This window comes from Eubalaena glacialis, chromosome 13, assembly GCF_028564815.1.
Source record: "Eubalaena glacialis isolate mEubGla1 chromosome 13, mEubGla1.1.hap2.+ XY, whole genome shotgun sequence".
NCBI classification, from domain to species: domain Eukaryota; kingdom Metazoa; phylum Chordata; class Mammalia; order Artiodactyla; family Balaenidae; genus Eubalaena; species Eubalaena glacialis.
The window spans coordinates 30,540,207-30,567,183 of NC_083728.1; the positions used below are offsets into that span (position 1 = coordinate 30,540,207).

A 26,977-nucleotide genomic window follows, 5' to 3' on the forward strand; every position below is an offset into this window, starting at 1 on the left:
AGAGGGCCACCTCGCCAAGACAAACTGTGGCTGCCGCGTGGAATGTGGTCGAGTGGCTGCTCAGCAAGCCTGAAGCTGGCAGGCCTGTCAGTGGTGCCCCCGCGGTTCTGCAGTGTGGAGCCCTACAGGGTCCGCAGGGTCAGGTCAGGCCAGGCCGGGGGCAGGTAACAAGAGGCTGCCAGTTGTAAAGCAACTATACTCCAGTAAAAAATAATTTAAAGGGGTTTCCCTGGTGGCACAGTGGTTGAGAATCTGCCTGCCAATGCAGGGGACACGGGTTCGAGCCCTGGTCTGGGAAGATCCCACATGCCATGGAGCAGCTGGGCCCGTGAGCCACAATTACTGAGCCTGCGCGTCTGGAGCCTGTGCTCCGCAACAAGAGAGGCTGCGATAGTGAGAGGCCTGCGCACCGCGATGAAGAGTGGCCCCCGCTCGCCGCAACTAGAGAAAGCCCTCGCACAGAAACGAAGACCCAACACAGCCAAAAAATAAAAAATAAAATGAATAAAAAAAAAATGCTGCCAGGCATCGCTCTGTCCCTTTTTGAGTGAGGTGGGGCATCCCCTCTCTTGGTCTCATCTGAAAACCAAAAACTCATAATCAAGGCTCAAGGTTGACAGAATTCCTCCAAGCCCACTTCCTCGGGGGAGCAGCTCAGTAGCAGAAGGTGGGGGAGGAGGGGCTGCAGGGAGTCATATGAGCCTGTGTGTGTACATGTGGAGTCGGGGCTGCCAGAGCAGGAGAAAGAGAGGCAGCAAGGCCTCTTCTTCCCTCAACACTGCCCAGGAGGAGCAGCGACATTGACATTTAGACCCACAACTTACGCAGCACTTGCCATAAGGGGATTCCCTGGAAGCAGAGCCTGAAATGGGGGCTGGGGTGGATGTGGAAGTGCTCTCTAGAAGAAAAGGGCTGAGGGAGGCAGGACAGGGCTGGGGTGGGGGTGGGGGATGCTAAGTAAGAATGTGGTATCAGCGGAGCCTAACCTGATGCCATAGGGAGCCCTGGAGCATGAAGGGCATGACAGTTGGCAAGGAGACGGTTGTAATACCCCTGGGCGCACGGGCTTAGTTGCTCAGTGGTATGTGGGATCTTCCCAGACCAGGGCTCGAACCTGTGTCCCCTGCATTGGCAGGCAGATTCTTAACCACTGCGCCACCAGGGAAGCCCCTCTGTAGGTTTTCTTTCTGCCCCACATACCCCAGATTTGGAACAGAAGAAGCTGGCAACTCAGAAATGCCAATGGGTGAAAAGAACAACAAAAGGCCCCAACAAAAACCTGCTGTCTCTCTAGTCAAGAGACCAAGAAAGGAGCAACCCGGTAAGACAGAAACTTTTAGACAAAAAAGTTTATACTCCAGCCAAATCCCCCAGAAGATACTGTAGCCGCACCTACACTCACACCAGCAAAGGCCCAGTGGGGAGCCTAAACTTCCATCCTGTCCAGGCTGCAATGAGGTACCCCAACACCCTGCCAGTGTGATGCCAGAGAAGACCAAGTAAAGGGCGGAGACTTTCATCCCCTCTGGCTGGCGATGAGACCTCCCCTGGGGCCTCACTCGTGTTTCACCATGTCAGTGAAAACCATGTGAAAAGCCTGCATTTCCACCCCACTCAGCAGTAACAAGGCGCCTCTCATTCTCCCTGCTGGGATGGTGTCACAAGAAACCTAATGAGTCAGGACTTTGACCATGGCCCAGAGGTAACAAGGCTACCCCCAACCTGTGGTGTCAGTGGAGATCACACTTGGAGCTGGACCTCCCACCTCTGCCCATCAGTGAAAAGGAACACCACCCCCTGGGTGTCAACAGAGGTCAAGTGAGAAACTTAGACTTTCTACCTCTGCCTGGCAGCACCCCGCCTTGCCCTGGTAGACTGGTGTCAGAAAAAGCCAGTTAAAATATAAAATTTAGGGGCTTCCCTGGTGGCGCAGTGGTTGAGAATCCTCCTGCCAATGCAGGGGACATGGGTTCAAGCCCTGGCCCGGGAAGATCTCACATGCCGCAGAGCAACTAAGCCTGCGAGCCACAACTACTGAAGCCCGTACACCTAGAGCCTGTCCTCCGCAACAAGAGAAGCCACTGCAATGAGAAGCCCGCGCACTGCAACGAAGAGTAGCCCCCACTCGCTGCAACTAGAGAAAGCCCGCACGCAGCAACGAAGACCCAACGCAGCCAAAAATAAATAAATAAATAAATAAAATATATTAAAAAAAAAAAAAAAAGTTAACATGAGTGTCACCCGAGTCCCAGAAGGAAAGAGAAAAAGTTAGGACTGAAAAAATACTTGAAGAAATAACTGAAAAATGTTCACTTCTCACTCAGGTCTTAAGGGCCCCAACCTCTGAGAAAGACAATTCCATATATTTATGTTTCTTATAAAGCTGTAATTAAAAGAACATCTGTAACTTCAAAGTTCCAAGAAACCTGAGGATTTGGGTCACTACATTGTTCCTGCAATTCCTCCTACACGCAGAGTTTAGTAAGCAATAGTTTGACATTAAATTTTGAGCCTTTGGCCTTTATTTCCTCCATACTTTCCAAACTTTCACAGACTTGGGGGCATTTAGCTTGTGTCTTATCTCACAGGCTAGAACCACCATTGTCTTCCTCTCCATGGATATCAAACAGGTTTCATCTCAAGCACATTCTAGTACATATGGTATCTTTGTTCAAATTAGAAAAAGACGTCCCTTTTTCAAGTAAAACAAACAAAAAAAGTATTATATTATTTGTTTCTTAACAATAATAATTAAGACAAATATACAGGGACTTCCCTGGTGGTCCAGTGGTTAAGACTTCACCTTCCATTGCAGGGGGTGCGGGTTCATACCTGGTCGGGGAGCTAAGGTCCAACATGCCTCGCAGCCAAAAAACCAAAATATAAAACAGAAGCAGTATTGTAACAAATTCAGTAAAGATTTAAAAAATGGTCCACATCAAAAAAAAATTCTTAAAAAAAAAAAGACAAATATACACGAGCACCTGATCCCTCCCAAAGCTGAGAGCATTTTGTGTCACCTGGTACCTGGGCTGGAGGAGTATTCCTAGATGAAGACTGTGTGGTCTCCAGGGACTTCTCTAGTGGTCCAGTGGTAAAGAATCCGCCTTCCAATGCAGGGGTTGTGGATTTGATCCCTGGTCAGGGAATTAAGATCTCACATGCCATGGGGCAACTAAGCCTGCATGCCACTACTACTGAGCCTGTGCGCCTCAACTAGAGCCGGTGTGCTGCAACTACAGAGCCCACATGCTCCGGAACCGCGCGCCACAGCTACAGGCCCACGCTCCCTGGAGCCTGTGTGCCACAACTAGAGAAGAAAAAAACCCACACACTACAACTAGAGAGAAGCCCATGCACCTCAATGAAGAGCCCGCGCACTGCAATGAAAGATCCTGCATGCCTCAGTGAAGGTCCTGTGTGCCACAGCTAAGACCCAATACAGCCAAAAATAAATTAAATAAATAAATAATAAATAAATGTTTTTTTAAAAAAAAGAATGTGTTGTCTCCAGAATCCAAAGAGGCCACCAGTCACTGTGCTTTCTTCTTTGTGGTGGAGGATGCAAGATGCAGCAATTAGTCTTTTACTTTGGAGGAGATATTGTGGCATGACCTTGATGAATGGCTCCCATAGGACCTTACCAAAGTGGCAGTTTCCTGAATCTTCATAGGGTTTATTTCCCACCATCTGGAGTGTGTGTGTCTTACCAAGATCTCTAGTGTGCTAGCCGTGTCATGTTCATCCTGCCCAGCCAGTATGATGTCAGCAACGTAAAGGACCATTGTAGCATTCTGCACAATATACAGATGGTCCAGATATATTCAAACTATATTATGATAGATACCGGGAGAGTTAACACCAGTGTGAAACTCCAAGTGTGTATTTTTGATCATTTATTGTGAACTAGAACTGTTTCTGATCCTCTTTTCTAACTAGGATGGAATTCTAATATGGAATTCACCATATTAACAAACTAAAAAAGAAAAAAAGAAATGATCATCTCAATAGATGCAGAAAAAAGCATTTGACAAAATCTAACATTCATTCCTGATAAAAATTCTCAGCAAACTAGGATTAGAAGGGAACCTTTGCAACATGATAAGGGGCATCTATAAAAACCTAATAGCTAACGTCAAACTGAATGTTTCCCTCCTAAAATCCACTCTTACCATGCTTGTACTTCTTTGATCTACAGATTTATGTCTTTCACCAAACTTGGGGAGTTTTCAGCCATTGTTACTTAATTCCTATTTGATATAGTACTGGAAGTTCTAGCAAGTGCAATAAGGCAAGAAAAAGAAATAAAATGCTTAATATTGTAAAGGAATAAATAAAATTACCCCTATTGATAGATGATATGATCATCTATGCAGAAAATTCTAGGGAATCTATATTTTTTTAAAGTCCTATATCTAATAAGCAAGTTTAGCAAGGTCACAAGACTTGAGAGCAATATACAATATTCCATCATACTTCAATATATTAGCAATAAGGGGCTTCCCTGGTGGCGCAGTGATTAAGAATCTGCCTGTCAATGCAGGGGACGTGGGTTCAAGCCCTGGTCTGGGAAGATCCCACATGCTGCAGAGCAACAAAGCCCATGTGCCACAACTACTGAGCCTGTACTCTAGAGCCCGTGAGCCACAACTACTGAGCCACGTGCCACAGCTACTGAAGCCCACGCACCTAGAGCCCGTGCTCTGCCACAAGAGAAGCCACCGCAATGAGAAGCCCGTGCACCACAATGAAGAGTAGCCCCCACTCGCCGCAACTGGAGGAAGCCCGCGAGCAGCAACGAAGACCCAACGCAGCCAAAAATAAATAAATAGAATAAATTTAAAAGAAAGAAAAGAAATGTACTTATAATTTAAAAAAGTGTTCCTTAAAAAATATATATATATATATATTAGCAAAGAACAACTGGAACATGACATTTCTGAAAATAGTAACTATTTTTTTGCTAGGGCTGCCACAGATCGGGTAGCTAAGAGAACAGAAATTTATTTTCTCACAGTTCTAGCTATGAAGTCCAAGATCAAGGTGTTTCAAGATTTCGTTTCTCCTGCCCCATCTCTCCTTGTTTTGTTGATGGACGTCTTTCACTGTGTCCTCACATGGCCTTTTCTCTGGGCACACATGTCCCTGGTATCACTCCCTCTTTTTATAAGAACACAAGTCATATTGGATTAGGGCCCACCCATCTGACTTCATTTAGCCTTAATTACCTTTTTAAAGTCTCTATCTCCAAATATAGTAACATTCTGAGGTGTGTGTGGGAGAGGACTTCAACATATGAATTTGAGGGGGACAGAATTCAGTCCATACAGTACCATTTACAATAGCTCCAAAAAAATGAAATACTTGAATATATCTAACAAAACATATACAGGATCTGTATGCTAGAAACTACAAAATGCTAATGAAAGCAATCAAAGAAGAATTAATAAAAGGAAAAACATACCATATTTATAGATTGGAAGACATAGTATATTTAAGATATATATTCTCCCTCAAATTGAACAATAAATTTAATGTAATTCCAATTAAAATTCCAGCAGGACTCTTTGTAGATAGAGACAAGCTAAATCTAAAATGTATATAGGGACTTCCCTCCTGGTCCAGTGGGTAAGACTCCACGCTCCCAATGAAGCGGGCCCGGGTTCCATCCCTGGTCAGGGAACTAGATCCCGCATGCTGCAAATAAGATCCAGCACAGCCTAAATAAATAAATAAACATTAAAAAAAATTTTTTAAATAAAATGTATATAGAAAGGTAAAGAAACTAGAATAGCCAAAACAATTTTGAAAAAGAAAACAGGGCTTTCCTGGTGGCGCAGTGGTTGGGAATCCGCCTGCCAATGCAGGGGACGTGGGTTCGAGCCCTGGTCCGGGAGGATCCCACATGCCGCGGAGTAACTAGGCCCATGCGCCACAACCACTGAGCCTGCGCTCTAGAGACCGTGAGCCACAGCTACTGAGCCCGCATGTGACAACTACTGAAGCCCGCGCGGCTACAGCCTGTGCCCCGCAACAGAAGCCACCGCAGTGAGAAGACCGCGCACCGCAAGGAAGAGTGGCCCCTGCTCACCGCAACTAGAGAAAGCCCACGTGCAGCAACAAAGACCCAACACAGCCAAAAATAAATAAATAAAATAAATAAATTTTTAAAAATAAATAAATTAAAAAAAAAGAAAAACAAAGATGTAGGATTCACATTAACCAATTTTTTTGTAGGTTTTTTTTTAACATCTTTTTTTTTTTTTGGCCACGCTACACGGCATGTGGAATCTCAGTTCCCCGACCAGGGATTGAACCCACGCCCCCTGCACTGGGGGTGTGGAGTCTTAACCACTGGACCACCAGGGAAGTCTCCGTAGGGTTTTTTTAATTTAGTTTTTTAATTGTGGTAAAATTTAGCATTGTAATCATTTTTAAGTGTACAATCAGTGACATCAAGTACATTCACAATGTTGTAATGCTGGAAGTACTATCTATTTCTAGACCTTTTTTATCATCCTAAACAGAAACATGTACCCATTAAGTTATAACTCCCCATTCCCCTTACCCCCAATCCTTAGTAATCGCTACTCTTTTTTTTTCTTTAATTTTTATACAATTTTTAAAGGTTACTTCCCATTTGCAGTTATTACAAAATATTGGCCGATTTCCCCATGTTGTACAGTACATCCTTGAGCCTATCTTACACCCAGTAGTTTGTACCTCTCACTCCCCAACCTCTATAATGCCCCTCCCCCTCCCAGTGGTAACCACTAGTTTGTTCTCTGTATCTCTGAGTCTGCTTCTTTTATGCCATATTCACTAGTTTGTTATATTTTTTAGATTCCACATATAAGTGATATCATACAGTATTTATCTTTCTCTGACTTATTTCACTTAGCATAATGCCCTCCAAGTCCAACTATGTCACTGCAAATGGCAAAATTTTGTTCTTTTTTATGGCTGAGTAGTATTCCATTGTATATATACATATCACATCTTTATCCATTCACTTAATTTGGTTTCATGTCTTGGCAATTGTAAATGCTGCTGCTATGAACATTGGGGTGCATGTGTCTTTTCAAATTAGTGTTTTTGTTTTTTTCAGATGTATACTCAAGAGTGGAAATGCTGGGTCATATGGTAGTTCTATTTTCAGTTTTTTGAGAAACCTCCATAATGTTTTCCACAGTGGCTGCACCAACTTACATTCCCACCAGCAGTGTACGAGGGTTCCCTTTTCTCCACATCCTCACCAGCATTAGCTATTTATGTTCTTTTTTATGATAGCCATTCTGACAGGCGTGAGGTGATATCTCACTGTGGTTTTGATTTGTATTTCCCTGATGATTAGCAATGGTGAGTATCTTTTCATGTGCCTGTTGGCCATCTGCATTTCCTCTTTGGAAAAACATCTATTCAGTTCTTCTGCCCATTTTTTAATCGGGTTGTTTGATTTTTTGATATTGAGTTGTATGAAGTAACCTCTATTCTACTTTCTGTCTCTATGAATTTGCCTATTCCAGTACTTCATATAAGAATTATATGGAAACATATAATATTTGTCCTTTTGTGTCTGGCTTATTTCACTTAACATAATGTTTTTTTGCTAACAAGTTTTGTCTTTAATGGCACATATCAGAATTTCATTCCTTTTCATGGCTGAGTAATATTCTATTGTGTGTATACTACATTTTGTTTATTCATTCATTTTTTGATGGACACTTGGATTTTGTCTACCTTTTGGCTATTGTGAATAATGCTACTCTGAACATTGGTGTACACATATCTGTTTGAGTTCCTGCTTTAAATTTTTTTGGGATATATACCTAGAAGTGGAATTACTGGGTCATTTGGCAATTCTGGTTTTTTTAAAAAATATTTTATTCCTTTTTAAAATAAATTTATTTATTTTATTTATTTATTTTTGGCTGTGTTGGGTCTTCATTGCTGTGCGTGGGCTTTTCTCTAGTTGTGGAGAGCGGGGACTACTCTTCATTGCTGTGTGCAGTCTTCTCATTGCAGTGGCTTCTCTTGTTGCAGAGCACAGGCTCTAGGCGTGCGGGCTTCAGTAGTTGTGGCTCATGGGCTCCAGAGCACAGGCTCAGTAGTTGTGGCCCACGGGCTTAGTTGCTCCACAGCATGTGGTATCTTCCCAGACCAGGGCTTGAACCCGTGTCCCCTGCATTGGCAGGCAGATTCTTAACCACTGCACCACCAGGGAAGCCCTATGTTTAACTTTTTGAGGAACCACTAAACTCTTTTCCACAGCAGCTGTAATATTTTACATTCCCACTAGCAATACACAAGTGTTCCAATTTCTCCACATCATTGCCAAAACTTGTTATTTTCCATTTTATTGCTAATAGCCATCTTAATGGGTGTGAAGTGCTATCTTATTGTGGTTTTGATTTGCATTTCCCTAATGACTAATGATGTTGAGCATCTTTTCATGTACTTATTGGCCATTTGTATATCTTCTTTGAAGAAATGTATTCAAGTCCTTTGCCCATTTTTGAATTAGTTTGTTTTGTTGTTGAGTTGTAGGGGTTCTTTATGTATTCTGGATATTTAAACTTCTGTAAATATTTTCTCCCATTCTGTGTGTTATATTTTCAGTCTTTTGCAGTGTTCTTTGATGCACACAAGTTTTTAACTTTGATGAAGTCTAATTTATCTATTTTTTTCTCTTGTTGCCTGTGCTTTTGATGTCATATCCAAGAAATCATTGACAAACCGAATGTCATGAAGATTTCCCCTTTTTCTTCTAGGAGTTTTATAGTTTTAACTCTTAAGTTTAGATTTTTGATCCATTTTGAGTTAATTTTTGTATATGACATAAGGTAAGAGTCCAACTTCATTCTTTTGCATGTGCATACTACCCAATTGTCAAATGTATCATAGAACTACAGTAGTCAAGACAGTGTGGTGACCCACATCAATACGGTCAACAGATTTTTAACAAAGGTATGAAGGCATTTCAATGGAGAAAGAACAGTCTTTTCACCAAAAGGTGCTGTAAAAAAAATGGACCTCCATATGCAAAAAACAAACAAACAGGGACTTTCCTGGTGGTGCAGTGGTTAAGAATCTGCCTGCCAGTGCAGGGAACACGGGTTCGATCCCTGGTCTGGGAAGATTCCACATGCCTCAGAGCAACTAAGCCCGTGCGCCACGACTACTGAGCCTGCTCTCTAGAGCCCTCGAGCCACAACTACTGAAGACTGCGCACTCTAGGACCCATGTGCCACAACTATTGAGCCCGTGTGCTGCAACCACTGAAGCCCACGCACTGCAATGAAGAGCATCCCCCGCTCTCTGCAACTAGAGGAAGCCCACGTGCAGCAATGAAGACCCAACACACCCAAAAATTTAAAAAGATAAAAAACAAACAAACAAAAAAACCCTCAATTTACATCTCACATATATAAAAATTAACTCACAGGGATCATAAACCTAAATGTAATATGTAAAACTATAAAACTCTCAGAAGAAAATATAGGAAAAATATCTTCATGATTTTTGGTCAAAGAATTCTCAGATAGCACACAAAAGTACCATCTATAAAAGAAAAAATTGATAAACTAAACTTTTTAAAATTTAAAACTTCTCTGCAAAGAACACTAGCAAGAGAATTAAAAGATAAGCAAGAGATTGGAGAAAATATTCGCAAGTCACTTATCAGACAAAGGACTTATATCCAACTCTCAAAACTCAAAAGTAAGAAAACCACCCAAATTTTTAAATGGACAAAAGATCTCTTTTTTGTCCCTTGTACATGATGAGTCGCTTCTCTCTTGCCACTTTCAAGATTCTCTCTTTGTCTTTGGTTTTTGACAGTTTGATAATATGTCTAGATGTAGAGCTTTTTAGGTTTATCCTGCTGAGAATTCACTGAGCTAAAACAAAGATGTAAGAACAGAAATATGATCAGTGGTTGCCTAGGGTTGGGATGGGAGGAGAGTCTGAATACAAGGGATGGCACAAGTGAATTCTTTATGTCTGTGTCTATGGTCGTGGTTACAAGAACCTTTGTGCATGACTCATTGAAATGTACATCCAAAAAGTGAATTTTATTATATGCAAATTTTTAATAAATGAAAATGGATACTTTTTTTAAAGTACATAAAATGTTCACACAAAGTTTAACATATATTTTTAAGTGAACACCAAAGGATTCTCATCAGGTAAAGAAAAAAACTGTTAATAGCACTTCAGAAGCCTCCCCACCCCCTGCCATGTTCTCCTCGACTGTTGCTCCATTGATCTTCCCAGAATCAATCACTATCCTAACTTTTATCATAATCATATCCTTGCTTTTATTATTTTATGCAGTCCATAAACAATGTAATTTTCCTTTTGTGCTTTGCTTATTTCACTCAAAATTGTTTTTGTGAGTCATCCATGTTGTATATAGTGGTTGTTTGTTTTCATCCTGTATACAATTCCATTGTATAAATGTACCATATTTTACTCTCCAGTCTACTCTTGATGGATTTTTGGGTTGATTCCAATTTGAGTCTATTGTAACTAAAGCTGCTATATGCATTCACATATCTTTTTGTACATGTGCAAGGGTTTCCCTACAGTATATATTGTATACCCAGGAATAGGGGCATGTGTGCCTTCAGTTTTACTAGATTACACTGAGTGTTCTTCATCTTGTCATACATGTCAAGCGTAATGCAAAGACAAACACCTCTAATGACACGTGGTACGGACACAAATAAGGGTTTATTGGAGGGAACTTCTCAGCAAAGAGCTGGGATCATGCATATAATGCCTCAAAGTCCCATTATCCAAAAGATGGCTTGCTAGGCCAGGAAGGGCTGATCCCGCTGTTAAAAGAGCAGGAGAGGGGCCCCATTCTCATGCCACTTTGCATAATTATGAGGAAAGTAGAAGGAACCTTGGAATCCCTTGACAACTGTGTAACAGAGGGAGTTTTCTGGCCAGGGAAATGTCTTACTAGAAATGGGGGAAATCCAGAGCTTGAGTTCACATGTCATTTCTGTTATGCTGAACTAGCTGTTTCTAGGGTACCTAAGAGAGAAGGGAAAGATTCACTGGAAACTTCCAGCAGACAAGGCTGGCTGTGTTCAGTTATATCATTATATAATGTCCCTTTCTGTCTCTGGTAATTTTCTTTGCCCTGAAGTCAACTTTATCTGATAGTAAGATAGCCACTCCTGCTTTCCTTTAATTAATGTCTGCATGATACATCTTTTTTTATCCTTTTACTTTCAAGGTGCCTATATCTTTACACTTGGAGTTTGTTGTAATTACAGTTGAGTCATGTCTTCTAATTTACTGTGCCAATAAGCTGTGCACTTACGTGTACTTTTGATTATATATATTAAACTTAGATGAATAAATTTTTTTTTTTTTGGAAAAAGTTATGCTATATAAGAAGCATTGGAGGTGGGGAGAAAAGGAGCAGGGAGATGGGAGATGTGGTACTAAATCCCTCATGGTGATCTGAGATTGAAAATGAGAGACAGGCAGAGACAGAGACAATACAACAGCCCAGCACTAGGCAAAGCTTACATAATAGGCTACATGGATGTCTTTGTGCCATAGTTTGCCTGTCAGTATTTGCCACATTCCTGCCCTTGCAAGCTCTCCTCTGAATTGCAGGGGACTTAAGGTGCCTGGAAACTATATTTTGTGGACTTCTTTGAAAACTAGGTTACAGTTAGATTTTGCCAGTGGACTTCATAGGTTGGAGATTAGAAAGTGGAAGGAAGGGAGAAATCTTTCTGACTCCAGCCACAGCAGGCGACCACAAGTGATCACAGCTGGCTACTGGTGGCCACAGGTGATTGTGGGCTCCAGCACCAGCACCAACATCAGGCTTATAAACATCAGACCAAGATTTTCCTCGTGGCGCAGTGGTTAAGAATCCACCTGCCAATGCAGGGAACACGGGTTTGAGCCCTGGTCCAGGAAGATCCCACATGCCGCGGAGCAACTAAGCCCGCGTGCCACAACTACTGATGCCCGCACGCCTAGAGCCCATGCTCTGCAACAAGAGAAGCCACCGCACTGAGAAGCCCGTGCACCTCAAGAGTAGCCCCCACTCGCCACAACTAGAGAAAGCCCACGCGAAGCAACAAAGACCCAACACAGCCAAAAAAAACTAACAAACAAAAAACCCAAACCAAGGGTGTTATCAGCTTCCTGATTTCTAAGTAAAACTCCCTTCTCCCTTTTTTTCATCCAGCTCTTCCAACACCTTTATACCCAATGTCCAGCATTAAATTCCCCTCTTCTTGAAATACCTAGAGTGGGTTATTTTCCTGGCAAGGTACTGACCGACACATAACTTCCCCTTCAGTCTGAAAGAAACGAATCGAATGCTGTCATTTACCAACACTCCAAAAATGGCTGGTGAAGCAAACCCAAATGCTCTCAGCTGTTCTAGCTCTGGTTTTCTCCTTGGAGCTGTCCCTGTCCATGCCCCGACACCATACCCGCCTCCCACCTAAACTTCGAGAACCGTCACCTCTGTTGCATCCTGACTGAACCGCAGCGCTGTATTTCACTCCCATGTGTACACCTCCCCGGTCTCTGCTCCCACAGCAGCCAGCCTCCACCTTGGCACGCCTGTCCCCTCTCTTGACTGGGAGCCCCAGGAGGTTGATGGGCACTGTTTACCCTTGACTCCTTGCATGCTTGGCACTGAGCAGGTGCTTACAGAATGTTTAACAGCACCAAGTGGAGTCTGCCACAGAAGTTGATGGGTTGAAGAGTTGCTCTGCCAAGCCCTGGTTCAGGAAGAACAAGTGGAGGTGGGATCCTCTTTCCACACTATTTTTCAAGAAGTCAACTGATGAGAGTATGCAAGTGTGTGCAGAATAAGATCGGGGAAGCTGAGGCCTGGCCCAGGTGGAGGACTTGGGACATACAGACCACAGGAAGATTGGCTGAGGTACCAAATAGCTTTAATGAGCCTGAGCACCTTTCCCCCTACTTTGTCCCTCCCTCCCAACTCTCCAAGCCCCCTCCTTCAGTTCTGGACAGGTCCAGCCTGCCCAAGGCTCTGGGGCTCTTCGGCTAGAGGTGTTAATTCTGTCCCCTCAGCCGCTCCAGCCGCCTCCGAAGGTCCGGGGGCACCTTGGCCCCAGCTGCCAGCAGCTCTCGAAGTCTCTGTTTGGGAGTCTTGGTGAGGTGGAAATTGCAGGGCACAGGGCCCTCTTCAAAGGTGACCCGGCAGCTCCGAGTCGCTGTGTGGTAGCCCTCAGCACTGGCAGTCACCACATAGTCCCCTGGGGTCAGCAGGCGCCAATAATCCCCGCCCCATGCTGAGAGGAGTGAAGGGCAAGATCAGGGTCCAGTGGTCCTCAGCTTCTCACCCGGCTAAAGGCTCCCCCGCCTCCCCCATCCCCTCCCCCACACACCCACCCGTTGTTACATCATGGTTAATCCCATCCACGGCAATGACAGCATCAGCAATCCCAATCTCCGTGTCCTTGTCCTTCACAACTCCGGCAATGCCCATGCGCACCTGTGTGGGAAAAGGTTATCAAAACCCCTTTCCTTCTGTGTGAAAATGTGGCCTTCAGTTCATTTTCTGGCTCTGTTCCCCACAAATTTGATAGAGGTGGTGCGTCTACTCTGTTCCTACATGACAATACTCTGGTGAAAATATCTCCTGATTGACAAATTGCATCTGGATTGGGAGAACTATAAATGCCTGGCAGGAGGGCATATGTATGGGCTTTCCCGAGTTCAGTGACTCTTGTTATTGGCCTTGTGTTTTAGAACTCTTGTAAACTATACTTACGGAGTCAAAGTGAAAAGTGAAGTGTCTATGCCAGGGCATTTCCTGCACTTGCAAAATCGGACTCTTTTCTGAGAACAGCTCTGGGTCAGCTCTATGGACAATTGCCTGGACTGCTGTCAGGTCTATTCCCACCCGCTAACAATGTCTTACGCCACCCCGCTGGCAAACTGTGATTCCTGTCCTGTATCCCTCCAAGTCAATCTGATGCTGAGTGAGTGTGACCCATGGCACCTGTGAGTCAGAATGCTCAGCCTGACCTTAGGCTCAGCTCCCTATTGGGAGCTGCATCAACATGGAGAAGAGACCAGTCAGGAGTGACTCGGGCAGGCTGGGCACAGGGGGGATTCAGGTCCGACCTGTTCCAGGTAGGTGAGAAGGGCATCTTTGTTGTTCTCCCACTCCTGGGGCAGCTCGTTCTCGTGAGGGAACTTGTCACAGGACAGCTCCACAGTGACCTCAAAGCAGTTGGTGTGTAGGTAGCTGAAGTCATTCATGCCTAGGGGTACCGCAGACACTGGAGCCTAAAGGGGCGGGATGGGAGCCCTGCCCTCCTGGTGCCCTCCTCTGGGAGACACTTCCTGGTGACAGTTGACACCAGTGGTTATGTGAGAGCAGACTGTCTTATTGGGCAGAGTTATGGGGACGGAGCTAACCCCACCCTTGGGCACATACTCCCAGGAACTGTGTGCCAGTCAGCCCCGTTGATGATGTTGCCATACAAGGAGAAGTCCTGGCTGTGGCAGGGTCGGCGATCTGGGTCCTGCATTGCCCAATTAGTGCCAGCATAGACAGTGCTGAGCCAGCGAAACACTGCCTCATCTGGGGTGGGCGTGAGTTCGCGGGCAGCCCACGGAGTCCGAGTCATGTCGAAGGGGTAGGACACCACGAGCTCACCCCCGTGGAGGTTCGCACTTAGCACAAAAGGGATCCGCTCCATCCACTTGATCACTGCCCGCGTTTCAGGAGCCACCTGGACAAGGGCAGGTCAGGGGGGTGGGAGACAGAGACAAAGGCCCCTAGGGTGGCCCTCCACCACTGCCCCCAGAATACTCACAGTGGCATTGGGCAGGGTGTAGTAAGTAGGCAGTGGCAGGTGATGGTTGGGGACAGTGTCAGGCACCAGCCCATCATCCTCTGCTTCCCACAGTGGTGTGTTGAGGTCAGCAAAATTATGGTTAAGGTCAATGCCCTGATGGTTCCAGCGACCCTCTGCCCAGCCCACCAGCTCCGAGCCCTGCCAGGGACGAGGTTTGTTCAAGCCAAGCAGGCTCCAGGCACCATGACAGAAGGAGCAGGCTGGCCCTCGGGCCAAGTGGCCTACCCGGCGGAAGGCAGTCTCATAGCCGTCAGGGTTCATGGAGGGCAGCAGGTGAATGCGCGTCTCGGTGAGCAGCCGGGTCACCCGCGGGTCCCCTCTCAGGAACTCACGGCACAGGAACTGCATTAGGAGCAGGAGCAACTCCCGCCCCAGGGCCTCATTCCCATGCATGCCGGCCACGTAGCGCACCTCAGGCTCTCCTGGGAGCACACAGGTGCTTGCAACTGGCTCATGCCCCTGCCCCTCCCCGCCACTGTGCCCACCTCTCCCACCCCACCTGCCAGTACCCAGCTCATGCTCCCCAGGCTGGTCTGACATTTCCATCACATACAGCTTCAGGCCCTGGTGGCTCCTCCCGATGCTGTAGACGCGGGTGATGTTGGGGCATTGCTCGTTCACCTGCTTCATCAGCTGGGGGGCGGAGTGCACCTCCCATGGTGCAGGGCATGGGAGGATCAGACCCAGGGGTCAGACCACATGTGGCCACAGAAGGACTTCGAAAGCTTGTGGTGGCCCATACAGATGGGGACACCACGGCACAGTACAGGAGTGGGCAGCAGCAGACCAGAAGGAAGGGTCAGAATAAGGGAGGCGCCATAACAAGGGAAATTGGGGCAGTTTAGGGGTCAACAGGAGGGTGAGATGAGGGAGGACATGAGGGCAATCATAGCCAGTTATGCCCTGGTAGGCGGGGGACCTGAGATGGGCAGATCCTCCCTCTTGGGTCATAGGGGTTACCTTCCTCATGGCTTTATAATCATGATGCCGGAAGTCCAGTGTGTCGGAGGATCCCAGCACAGGGACCTCAGGGAGTAGACCATTAGGATCTGGTAGAGGATGAGTTCCCAATAAAGGGGGAGTTCCCAGTGGAGGGTGCGCCCTGCCCATCCAACCCTTGTCTTACAGCCCACCTGAGACTGGGCAGGCCAGGATCTCTGCCCGGAGGCAGGATGCACCTCCCTGGAGCCAGGTCTGGGGCAGCAGGCGAATGAAACGGGCCACCTGCGGCTCAGACAGGAGGTTCAGCACTGGTGTCTCTGGGTCCGAATTGGCAGGAAATACCTGGGGGCATCAAGTCCTTTGTAAGGGTGGCTTGAACCCCAGCAGCCTGGCGGAGGGCCCAGGGAAGGAGCTCAGGCCGCTGAGCTCACTGGAAAATCCACCCCAGTAGGCTCAGCTGGAGACTTGCCCACTGTGTCAAACACAGACCGCTGCCCACAGCCTTTGCCAGCAGGCAGCCCTAGGCAGCCACGCTTTCCGTTTTGGTCACAGCTCATTAAACCAATATGGCCATGTGACTCAGGAGCAGCCAATCCTGAAGCTGGTCAGGACCCCACACTGTAGCCTGGGGTAAAAAGGGGTCATTGAGATGGGGAAGCCACAGCTATGAGGAGGTGAGAAGTGATGCAAGGACCAGGGGCCCATCACCAGAAAGGGTGTTCCAGCAGGAGGCTGTGGCATGGAGGAAGTATTTGGGGAGGATACAGGCATGATCCAAAGCAGCCTGCTTCCCAAGGCTGTCTGCTGAGTGCCACCCATCCTGACAACCACCCCCTTTCTCCTGGGATGCCCAAGTGGACACCTGTTCCTTGTCCTCAGAGGAGCCCCAGCCCAGCCCAGCACCCTACAGTGGGCCAGGAGCCCAACTCCCAGCATAGAGGGCCCCAGCCACCATGGGACCTCTCACCGCGTCCATCCCACTGCTGCGATTCTTACTCCCCCACCAGGTAAGACTGTCATTGCTGAACTGGACCTTGTATGATGTGACCCAGTCATACCTGGCAGGAAAGATGGGTAGAGATCATGGGTGGCTCCCAGGACTCCCACCCCAGTCCTCCTGAGTCTGCCCATGACTTCCCTGGTCTGGAGATATCCTGCCTCACCTCCAGATGGAGTTCCTGCCCTGTGTGATAATGCCTGAGAAGCGGGTGGGGTGCCTAGCATCCACCTGAAGCCATGGCTTGGCATCCTGCTGCTCGGCACACCAGGCCCCATCAAAAAGATCACCATCCTCCAGGCCTGACTGTGGACACAGGACATAGTAATCAGAACCAGGTAGGCAGTATGCGGTAAGCCTTAACCGAAGGTGGGAGGGACAAGTAAGTAGGTCCTAGGGGTTGCCTTGCTGACCTGGATGTTGAGCCGTCCTCGGTGTGGTCCAAGACCAAAGGACTGGCTGCTAGATGCATCGAGCTGGTTATCTGAAACTCGCAGGGACTCCAGGCCCAAAGGGGGACAGTCTGGGACAGGGACAGAGCAGTAAAATGGGACCAGAGAAAGAGTGGTCAGGGCACGTAGGAAGCTGAGCCTAAGCTTGCCAGTGTGTTGGACAGGCTGGGGGCATGTCTATGCCCAGGAGACCAAGAGCTACATTAGTTTGTGCCCCAGAGACTGCAAGTCTGGGCAGGGCCCCTGGAACGGTGGTACCTGGTTCTTGCTTCTCGGGGAGGTCAAGGGTCCTTGCAGGGCTGGTGGTCACTGAAGCCCTGGCAGTCACCGGGGGTCTCGGGGGAGTTAGCTTCTTTCGCTTCTTCATGATGATCTTTTTCTTCTTGATGACTCGAATCCGGACATGCTGTTCTGAGGTCCCTGGGGACCAAGGAGGCAGAGCACCAGGGAAGGAAAGGATGACACGAAACCCCAGATGGAGAGGTCTGCCAGCCCAAGAAAGCCTGCAAGTCCACAACAGGCCCCACCACACATATCCAAGAACCTTGGCATGGACTTAAAGGCCCACAGGCTGACCCCCAATCTACCTCTCAGCCACTTCCTTGATTCCTTCTCCCCTCTGACGGCTTGGCCCTCACCAATAGAGAGCTACACTGCCACTAGGAACTATCTGCTTACTCCAAAGAGCTGAATTTGGTTCTTTAACTCCTTCTTTGCCAGGCTGTCCCCTCCCCTGTCATCCACCACCTTTGATTTTATTGCCTAATTCCCATTCTTCCTTTGCATCTCAGCCCAGATGCACTTCAAGGAGGCTTCCTTAGCTCCAGACTCGGTCTCATGCCCCAAAGCCTCTGTACCACGTCCATCATTATGTTTGCCGTCTGAGCTGAGATGTCCCGTCCTCAAATCCATGTCTGCCTGGGTGCTCAGGCTTTCCAGAGCTGGACCCCTGCCCTGCCTGCCCTTCAGTACAAAGCATTCATTGCACAGGGCAGGTGCCACTAGTTCCCCACCAGCCTAGCTCCACAGATGCCCTTAGAACACGCTGTACATTTTTGTGTTAGGTGCCCTGTGCCTTTGCACAGACTGTTTCCTTCTTGGCTGCCCTCCTCTTCGGCTCTTCCTAATTCAGAGATACCCTTCAGGACCAGTTCCACTTGCCTCTCCCAAGAAGCCCTCCTAGTCTGCCAATCCCCTTGCTTTCCTCCTCTCTTACTCCCACATCTGAAAAGGTGGGAAGTCAGGCAGCCTTCCCCCTCCCCTCCCCAGGCAGTGCCACGTTCCTCCTGGCAGAGAGCTCTTCCTCCCTTCCTCGGTTCTTTCCTTCCAGCCCCTGCCCTCAAGCTCTTTCCCACAGTCTTGCTCTGCACTCTCCTCCTTTGTCTGCACCTCTTTCTCCCCTCCTCCTGGCTCTGGCCTCAGTTTCCTCTTCTGTGAAAAGGGAAAGTTTGGGGCTGGAAGAGGCAGCATCCAACTGGCTCCTGTCCCAGGACTGCTGACTTGGTTTGGCAGGGAACTGGGGCTGCTGACTCAGCAGCCATTGTACTGGGCAGGGAGTGTGTGTGCGTGGGGAAGGGTTGCCACACAGGCGCTGGGCACGGAGTGTGGCGTGTGTGGCATGTGTGGGGTGTGTGTGCGCGTGTTGGGGAGGGGTCGCCACACGGGGGGCGGAGGAGTGGGACAACCGGCCCGCGGAAGAAGCGGGCCGTGGGTCGGGAGCTCACCGTTCTCGTTCCCAGCGGACAGCTCTGCCTGGCTGCTACGCGGGGCCGGGGTCGAGACCGGGGCCTCGGTGGTCGCGGGCGACGCCAGGCCCAGCACCGAGGCGCCGGACGCCCCCAGACTCACCCCGACGGCAGGCGCGAAGGTGGCCAAGGCGAGCAGGAGACACCACATGGCTGGGTCCAAAGCGAGGACACGCGCTGGGCCCGCGATGGCCGGTGGGTTCGCCTCTTCCTGCTGGGGCTCGGGAGCCCCCCGCCCCTTCCTGCCGCCGCCGCACGCCCCCTGCGGCCTTCGACACGCCCACAGCCCGCTAGTTGGCCTCGGACCCAGGAGCCGAGGGGTGGGCAGGGGAGGGGAGGAAGATAGGGGAGGGGAGAGGAAGGAAGGGGTGGGGAGGGGCCAGGGCTGCAGCCCAGGGTCTCCGCACCCGCCGACCCTCCCCCTCCCTCTCTGCCCCGCGCCCCAGCCCCCCGCACCGAACTCACCCGCCTCTCTCGGCAAAGACACTGCACCCTGGATTCCACGCGATCCTGTGCGCCCGTCCCACAGTGGGCACTTACTGTGTACCATGCCCCGTGCCAGGCGCTTTACCCGTGGCCTCTCAGACAAATCTCATCTTACAAACTGGTAAACTGAGGCTCAGGGCGGCTAACTGACTTAGCCTAGGTAGCGAAGCCGAGAACTTTGGGGAGGAAACTACAATCCGAGAGGGAAATTTATCCAAAGTCAGAACCCCCTGCCAGGACGGGTGGGACGGAAAGAAGGGTGAGAGGAAACTGAGGCGGCGGCTGGGGTACGGGGTGGGGGAGGGCTGGCTCTCCAGGAATCCTTCTGAAGGACACCCAAGGGGCCCAGCTAGAGGCGGTGCTTCCCACCCCCCAACCGCGGCGCCCCGCCTCTACTCTCTCTTCCTTTCCCCAGCCTCCCCTCCTCCTTTGCTCACCCGGCTGCCACGTTCTGGGGTTACATAACCCGAGTAGAGGCGTCCGAGCCGATACCCAGAGGGCTGGGGCAGGGGGTGGAGGGCGAGGCTGATGCATGTCCTGCCCTCCCCCGCCTCACTCTCCTCTGGGAGCCGGCAGCCCTGGGTCTGTGTCTTCGGGACCACCTCGGACTCCGGGATTCCAGAGCGCAGGACCCTCCGCATCCCCCTCCGAGGTCCCCTTTGGCTCCCCCACGCCAGGGTCGCCTCCCCAGAAGGAAGGCATTCGTTCACTGTGCGCCTCCGGCCTGTGCTTTGCCCTTGCAAGGATCCCGCCAGGGAGACACTGCCATCCCCAAGTAAGAAGAGATGCCCAGAGGTGGCCGGGAATCCTCTGGAGTGCGCGGGGCCCCTGAGCAAATGTTTTCTGCAAGGTCACTACCCATATGAACAATTTGAATTACCCTAAATCAGCGTGTCAGCACCAATCTCGTCGGATCTCTCGAAAGAAATACGCGCTCCTGGAACTGAGACCCACCCCCAGTAAGAACGATCTCATAGACTCGAGCCCCGGAGCTCCTCAAGGCATTTGGTCCACCCCATGCGCTCTGGGTAGAGAACCCCCGAAAGGGAGTAACTGGGACAGGGCCCCCGCGGGTCCTGCTCCCGCCTTACAGCGCCCCGCCTGGACACCACTGCCGGGTCCCAGTCACCAGAGGAGGATCTAGAAAAATTCAAGGAAGGCGTGCCGAAGCGGAGGGTCCCTGAAGCGCCGGGCCGAGTCAGCGGCAGAAAGACGGTACTGCGGCCCCAGGCTTCGCAGGGGTGGGAGGCCGGGAGAGGCTCTGTGGAGCTAGAAGCGGGTCTGTACAAGTCCTGAGGACTGCTCCACCTCCCGCCAAAACTCAGTCTGCCCACTTCCCTGGCCCCACCCTCATCCAAGTTTCACAGAGTGGTGCGAGAGGGTCGGGGCAGAACCTGGCTAGGACAGGTCAGCCTCCTGAGGCTCCCACCTCCTCCAAGCCTTTCCCTACACCGCAGCCAAACTGTCCTAGTGGGCTCACCTTCCAGGCTATTCCTGAAAATGTTCTTCCCCACCCACACCTTTCCCACCTCATCTCCCTGTGTTCTCCCCCTGGCTCATATCTCTCCAGCCACACAGGCATTCTAGCTGTTCCTCCAATGCACCAGCCCCATCCAGCCTCAGGGCCTTTGCACTGGTTCACCAAGTCTGCATCCTATCACTCAGATGGCCTTTCAATGTTACTTACTTCCCTGACCATTCTGACAAAAGTAAACTCCAGCCTCCACACATACTATATCCTCTCACTCTGTTTTGTTATTGATTCAAGGCACTCAATGCTCTCTGAATATATCTTGTGTTATTTATTATGTGTTCTCTGTCTGGGTCCCCACTCCCACCCAGCAGAAGGTAAGCAACCCCACAAGAGCCTTTTGCACCCAAATGTTCACAGCTGTACCTCAGGGCCTAGAACAGTGCTTGGTCTCTAGTCAGTGCTCAAAAAGTATGTGTATAATATGTTCAAGGTTAGAGGGGACCCAGCAGGGCTGGAGGGAAGCTGACCTCCTCAACAGTGCCAGGTTTTACAGGAGAGGAGTTGGCCAGCAATGAACTGGGAGACCTGCCCCCAAAGAGACTGGTGGGACAGGACATGCTGGCCATCTCCCACCAATCTCCCACCTTCTCACACCCCTTCTAACTTGCTCATCCCTTCTGTTCTCCCTGCTCAGCTGCTGCCTTTGGCCCTTGCCATTTGGTTGCCTGGAGCTGCAAAGGCACCAAGTCCGGAAGCAGGGTCTAGAGGTGGCGGCTTCCAGGGTGCAGGTACTTGCACAGCCAGATCTCTAGCCCTGGGAGCCAGGTGGAGGCTTTTTCATGGCCTCACGAGAGCAAGGATATGTTGCAAAGCACAAATGAGCAAGACTGAGCTGCACTGCGTGGAGATACCTGCCCCAAAGGGATTTTGGCTTAAGGGATGGTCTGGGACTCTCCTGGCTGCTCCCCAGTGTGGTCAGGTGGCTGGAGGCGGAGACGACAGATGACTTTGGTGCCACACAAGCTTAATGTCACATCCCACTTCTGCTGTTCATTTTGTTTGCGTATCCTTGGACGGTAATTTTACCTCTCTGAGCCTCAGTTTTCTCATCTGTAAAATGGGAACAATAATATCTTCCTCTTTGGGTTGCTGTGAAGTGAGATAATATGTGGTTCCTGGGGGCCACTACCAGATGAATTAAAGGTAGGGAAACAGCTTAACACAGTCCTCTTGCTCCCACATACGTAGATGGAATAAAACATTATCAAGAGAAAAGAGGAGGCTATGTGTCTGGCTGTACAAATTGAGAAGTAGCCAAATCTGCTGCCTCTCTGTGCCTCCTAATCTCCTGTCCCTGGTACTCACTCCCCACTAAGTGCTCTCCCTATGATGCAGGTGAGCTTTGATGGGGACTCCTGTGGCACCTAGATGCATCTCCCCACGTGCCCGTCTCCCCTCACCACTACCTCCCCCAGCTATCTCTCTTTTGTACATCAATGTCTTCTAGAGCCTTACTCCTCAAAGTGTGGCCGAGGACCAACAGCATCAGCATCCCCTGGGAGTTTGTTAGAAATGCAGAATCCCTGCCGAGATCTACTGTATCAGAATCTGCATTTTAAAAAGATCCCCAGAGGATTCAACCCCAGGAGATTCAGGTGGGCTGAGAAGCACTAGATGGAGGTTTAGAGCAACTCCATCTAAAATGCATGAGATTCACAGCTTTCTGAGTTTGATGGTGTTTGACGCTGTTACTGGAAATTTTATCTCAAGCCGTAAGAGGACATCCACGTAACATTAGGAAATTGGTATTTCATTCATCCTGGGAGGGTATATTCCTGATCTCCACCAAAGGACCCTATATTGATTTGCTTGTTTTAAACGAAATCATTTTAATTGAAATACTACAGAATATAACTTTTAAGACCTTTTTAAAAAAATATTTATTTATTTATTTATTTTGGCTGCACCAGGTCTTAGTTGAGGCACGCAGGATCTTCAGTTGCGGCATGCAGACTTCTTAGTTGCAGCATGCGGAGTCTTAGTTGTGGTATGCATGCAGCATCTAGTTCCCCTACCAGGGATCGAACCTGGGCTCCCTGCATTGGGAGCGTGGAGTCTTACCCACTGGACCACCAGGGAAGTCCATGCAGAATATAATTTTAAAGGTAAATCACATATAGGTCTGTAACAGAAGATTATTCTCTATGCTTCTCTATTCTCAAGTCAACCACTTTTAGTTCTGTTTGTTATTTCTTCTTGTATTTACCTTTATGCTTCTATTGCTATTTCTTGGATTTTTATGTTTAGATGTTATCTGTGGGTTTCCTGCTATGGAATTAAGGATTTAGCTTTCCTACCACCCCTCCCCCCAACATACACCAAAATACACACACACGTTCCCTCCTGCCATCCTCCCAAAAGAACTAAATCTCTGGAGTCAATATTCAGTGCTTATATTATGACCATGTAAAGATTACTGTTCAATTTTTTTTGTTCCCTGGAGTTAGCAATTACTTTGTTTTATCATTTGCTTTGTTTTCAAGGCACTAGTTGCTAATTCAATCCCAAAGGTTCCAACAGAACTAAACATTTTGCATATGTCTAAAAACAGCAGATAATCAGTTTCATTTTCTTCTGGAGACATCCCTCCTGGAGCATCTATCTTTTGATTCCAGGCTGGGTTGCTTGCTTTCTTTACCTGGAAACATAGCTGACATCCCAGGTCTTTCTCATCATCACTCTCCTGTGTTTAGCCTCACTTCTTTCTTAGTTTAGTTCCTTATTTTTCTGAAGCACATGCTCCAGTAGCTTCCTAAGAAAGAGTGTATGCAAGGTCAAGTTTTTGAAACCTTGTTTGGCTTAAAATGTCTTTATTCTACCCTCATACTTGATAATCGTTTAGACAGATATGTTACTAGGTTGTAAATCATATTCCCTCAGAATTTTGTGGGCATTGCTTTATTGCTCTGGGAAGACTCAGAAAAAGGCAATCAATGAATGGTCCCAAGGGCTGGTGGCATTGGCTCTATGGCTGTTGAGCTCATCACCACCAAAGATGTCAAGGTCACCAGGCTTGAATCTTTGAACAGAATCCCCTTGAGGCAGATATGCAGCCGGACCCTTGCTCTGTCTCCTCCTCTCCTAGGGGCTGTATGGTCACTGTCCCCCTACCCCTATCTCCATCAGTTTTCCTTCGAAGTATGATATGTAAACAAGGATTAAGTTCTCTCAGTTATGACCCATTTCCACTCTTGCCTCTCAAGTCACTAAACTGAACCTCTGTAACCATTTACAGATTATTAGTGGAGATGGGTTTCTTTTCCAGGTGACCAATCCCTTCATACATGTTCATTTTCCTTAATTTCATTCTTGGAGGGTAACCTTAACCTCCAATTTTGGGGTTACTATGTTGTAGTCCTCTTACAGTCACATTCTCTGTGCCATTTCTGGAATGCCAGTATCCAGAACACCTCCCACAAACAACAATGCTTCAAACAGCTAAACAGCCCCTTCCTGCCCCACCCCCATTTAGTAGGTCATGTGGGAGCCCAGCCCCAGAAAGCCTCAGGTTGCTTCCTGGCCGAGTCTATCTCCTCATTCGAGGACTGCAGTTCTGAAAAATCCCCCACAAGAGCCCACAGTCCTCACCCTACTTTCAGGGGAGAGAGCTGGGGACAGACAGATTGAGTGACTTGCCCCTGGACACCCAGCCCCGGGAACCCGTGAGACAAAGCAGCCCTTCCTCCCGTGGTAAGCTGCCCAGGTGGTGATGGGGTTATAATGCCTTCTTGGCAACTCAAATCCCCACCGGAGGGCCCTAGGGCGGAGAATTAGCAAAGACAAGAGGATTAGTCTTAGCTCTCAAAAGTCAGACCTCCCTTTGCCTAAACTCTGCCTAAGCCACCAGCTACTTATGAGGCCAGAGCCAACATTAGCCTGCTCCTTACCCCAGGTCCCCACCTGGCAATAGGTCACAATGCTCCAGCTGCCCAACCCACCAGAATGGCTGACTGAAGTGGGAGGGGGTGAGGAGGGTTTGATGGGTAGGTGTGTGGGGAGGGGGAGATTTCTAAGGAGCCCAGCTCCCCACTGCCTGAGCTCACCCTTGAGTGTCTGCCAGGACCCCACCCCCTCCCATGGTCCTCCCCCCCATACTCCTTCCCAGCCCTAGTCCTTCCTGTAACCTCCACCTCCCTCCATGACCCGCCTCTGCTTACCCAGGCCCGAAGCCCTTGCTTATCCTATCCCAGTCCCTTCCAGGGGCGTGGGTGCTGGGGAGGGATCGGGTAGCCCAGTGGGTCCATGTGTGTCCTCCTGGGGCCCTAGCCAGGCCCAGGTCCTGGACAGTGTCCTAGGGCTGGGGGCACTGGGGCTGACAATTCGGGCAGTCTTTTCCACAGCTGGCCCAGCCTCGCTGCTGCTGCTACTGGTCAGCTTCCTGGCCTTCGACCTGCTCCACCGGTAAGTGGACAGCAGCCTGGCAGGTTGGGCAGGTGAGCAAGGGGTCAACCTCCCAAAGCCCAGCTGCCACCCTTTCTCTCTACAGGCCTGCAGGTCCCACCTGGCCACAGCACACACATCTCACAGGGGGCCAGAGTCAGGGGGCCGGCGAGGGTCCAGGGCAGCAGGAGGCTCCACTCCTGCCCACGGTGGCAGTCACAGGACGACTCAGCCTCCAGGAGGCTCTGCTGCTGCTGCTCCTGGGCCTGGGGCTACTCCTGGGAGCCCGCGGCATGCCCTTGGCCCTGCTTGCCCTGGCTTTCTGCCTCCATCCTTGGGCCTGAATGCCCTCCGGAAATACACTGACCATGCTGTTTCCTCAGGCCTCCTTTCCTCCACCCTGGTCTGGGAAGGCGGGAGGATACTCCTTTATCCCCCAGCCTGCACCTACCTTGGGAGACCTCTGAGGTCTCCCCACAATGTGGACAGTAGATACCTAGGTCTGAGTCCGAGGGCATCAGTAAAAAGTGAGATAAGGGACAGAGAGCCCAGTGCAGGGTATGGGAGCCATCTCAGAACCTCTAGGTTAGGGGTGGCTATTCTGGCCTCCACTGTGGTTCTAGAGAATGAGGGTCCAGAGAGAAAGAACTGCAAGAGAGTGGAGTGGGACTGGATATCGGCCAGCAGGGAAGGGAGGGATCCAGAGAGGTCTTTCCACAAGAAAACATGAGAAACTACATCTGTGGGCTCACCAGGCTCCCCTGCCAGCCCGCAGGGTCCATGAAAGAGGCCCAGGTAAGCCTCACATCCTGCAGTGTTTCCTCTCTTGGCTGGACCCCACCCTAGCCCGGGTCACAATGGGGCTCCTTTGGGAAGGGTGGGGGCAGTGAGAGTGGGGGCTCAACTCTGGCTGGGGGCTGCAGGAAGCAACATGACCTAGGTGGCTCTGCCCAGAGGTAAGACCCATGCCCCAGCTCAAAGCCCCACCACACCCATGCTGGTACCCTCCTGACCCTTGCACCCTCACCCACCCTGAGGTCCCAGGCATCTCCAGGGCTGCTCCTGCAGCTGGCGTGGCCCTCTCCGCAGGTGCACCAGCAGTGATGCAGCAGCTGCGAGCGGAGACACATGCCATCGGGGCTGGCGAGGGGCCACAGCGTGCAGTGCCCTGGTTGGCCTGGGTCACGCGGGAGGGCTGGGTGCGCTGGTGCATGTGCCATGTGCCCCCGAGCTGGACCCAGTGGTGGACCACATCAGGCTGGCGGCAACCGCTGCAGCGTGTGCTGTGGGGTCTGGAGGGGATCCTCTACCTGCTGCTGGCGCTGATGCTGTGCCACGCGCTCTTCACCACCGGCTCCCACCTGCTGAGCTCCTTGTGGCCCGTGGCAGCTGCAGCGTGGCTCCATCTGCTGCCGGCTGTCCTGCTGCTGGTGCTCAGTGCCCTCCCCGCCCTGCTTTTCACGGCCTCCTTCCTGCTGCTTTTCTCCACACTGCTGAGCCTCGTGGGCCTCCTCACCTCCATGTCTCACCCAAGCCATGCTCAGGACTTGGACCAATAG

The 26,977-nt window shown here is 49.6% G+C and overlaps 3 protein-coding genes across 3 annotated transcripts; 2 read left to right on the forward strand and 1 right to left on the reverse strand.

The window, feature by feature from the left end:
• Positions 1-12,956: 12,956 nt before the first annotated feature.
• Positions 12,957-19,796, reverse strand: CPXM1 (carboxypeptidase X, M14 family member 1). Its single transcript, XM_061210364.1, has 15 exons — positions 19,484-19,796; positions 18,998-19,287; positions 17,532-17,693; positions 17,235-17,344; positions 16,988-17,127; positions 16,792-16,882; positions 16,016-16,166; positions 15,843-15,931; positions 15,392-15,515; positions 15,108-15,304; positions 14,841-15,020; positions 14,459-14,756; positions 14,143-14,282; positions 13,405-13,507; positions 12,957-13,304 (listed from the first exon to the last, which is right to left on the reverse strand). Exons 2-15 carry the CDS (start codon positions 19,167-19,169, stop codon positions 13,066-13,068), a joined length of 2,196 nt encoding a protein of 731 aa, XP_061066347.1. The 5' UTR covers positions 19,170-19,287; positions 19,484-19,796; the 3' UTR covers positions 12,957-13,065.
• Positions 19,797-25,176: 5,380 nt separating this feature from the next.
• Positions 25,177-25,762, forward strand: C13H20orf141 (chromosome 13 C20orf141 homolog). The gene is made up of 2 exons (XM_061210007.1): positions 25,177-25,439; positions 25,525-25,762. Exons 1-2 carry the CDS (start codon positions 25,177-25,179, stop codon positions 25,760-25,762), a joined length of 501 nt encoding a protein of 166 aa, XP_061065990.1.
• Positions 25,763-26,497: 735 nt separating this feature from the next.
• On the forward strand, positions 26,498-26,977 carry TMEM239 (transmembrane protein 239). Its single transcript, XM_061209716.1, has one exon. The coding sequence runs from the start codon at positions 26,522-26,524 to the stop codon at positions 26,975-26,977; it is 456 nt and encodes a 151-aa protein (XP_061065699.1). The 5' UTR covers positions 26,498-26,521.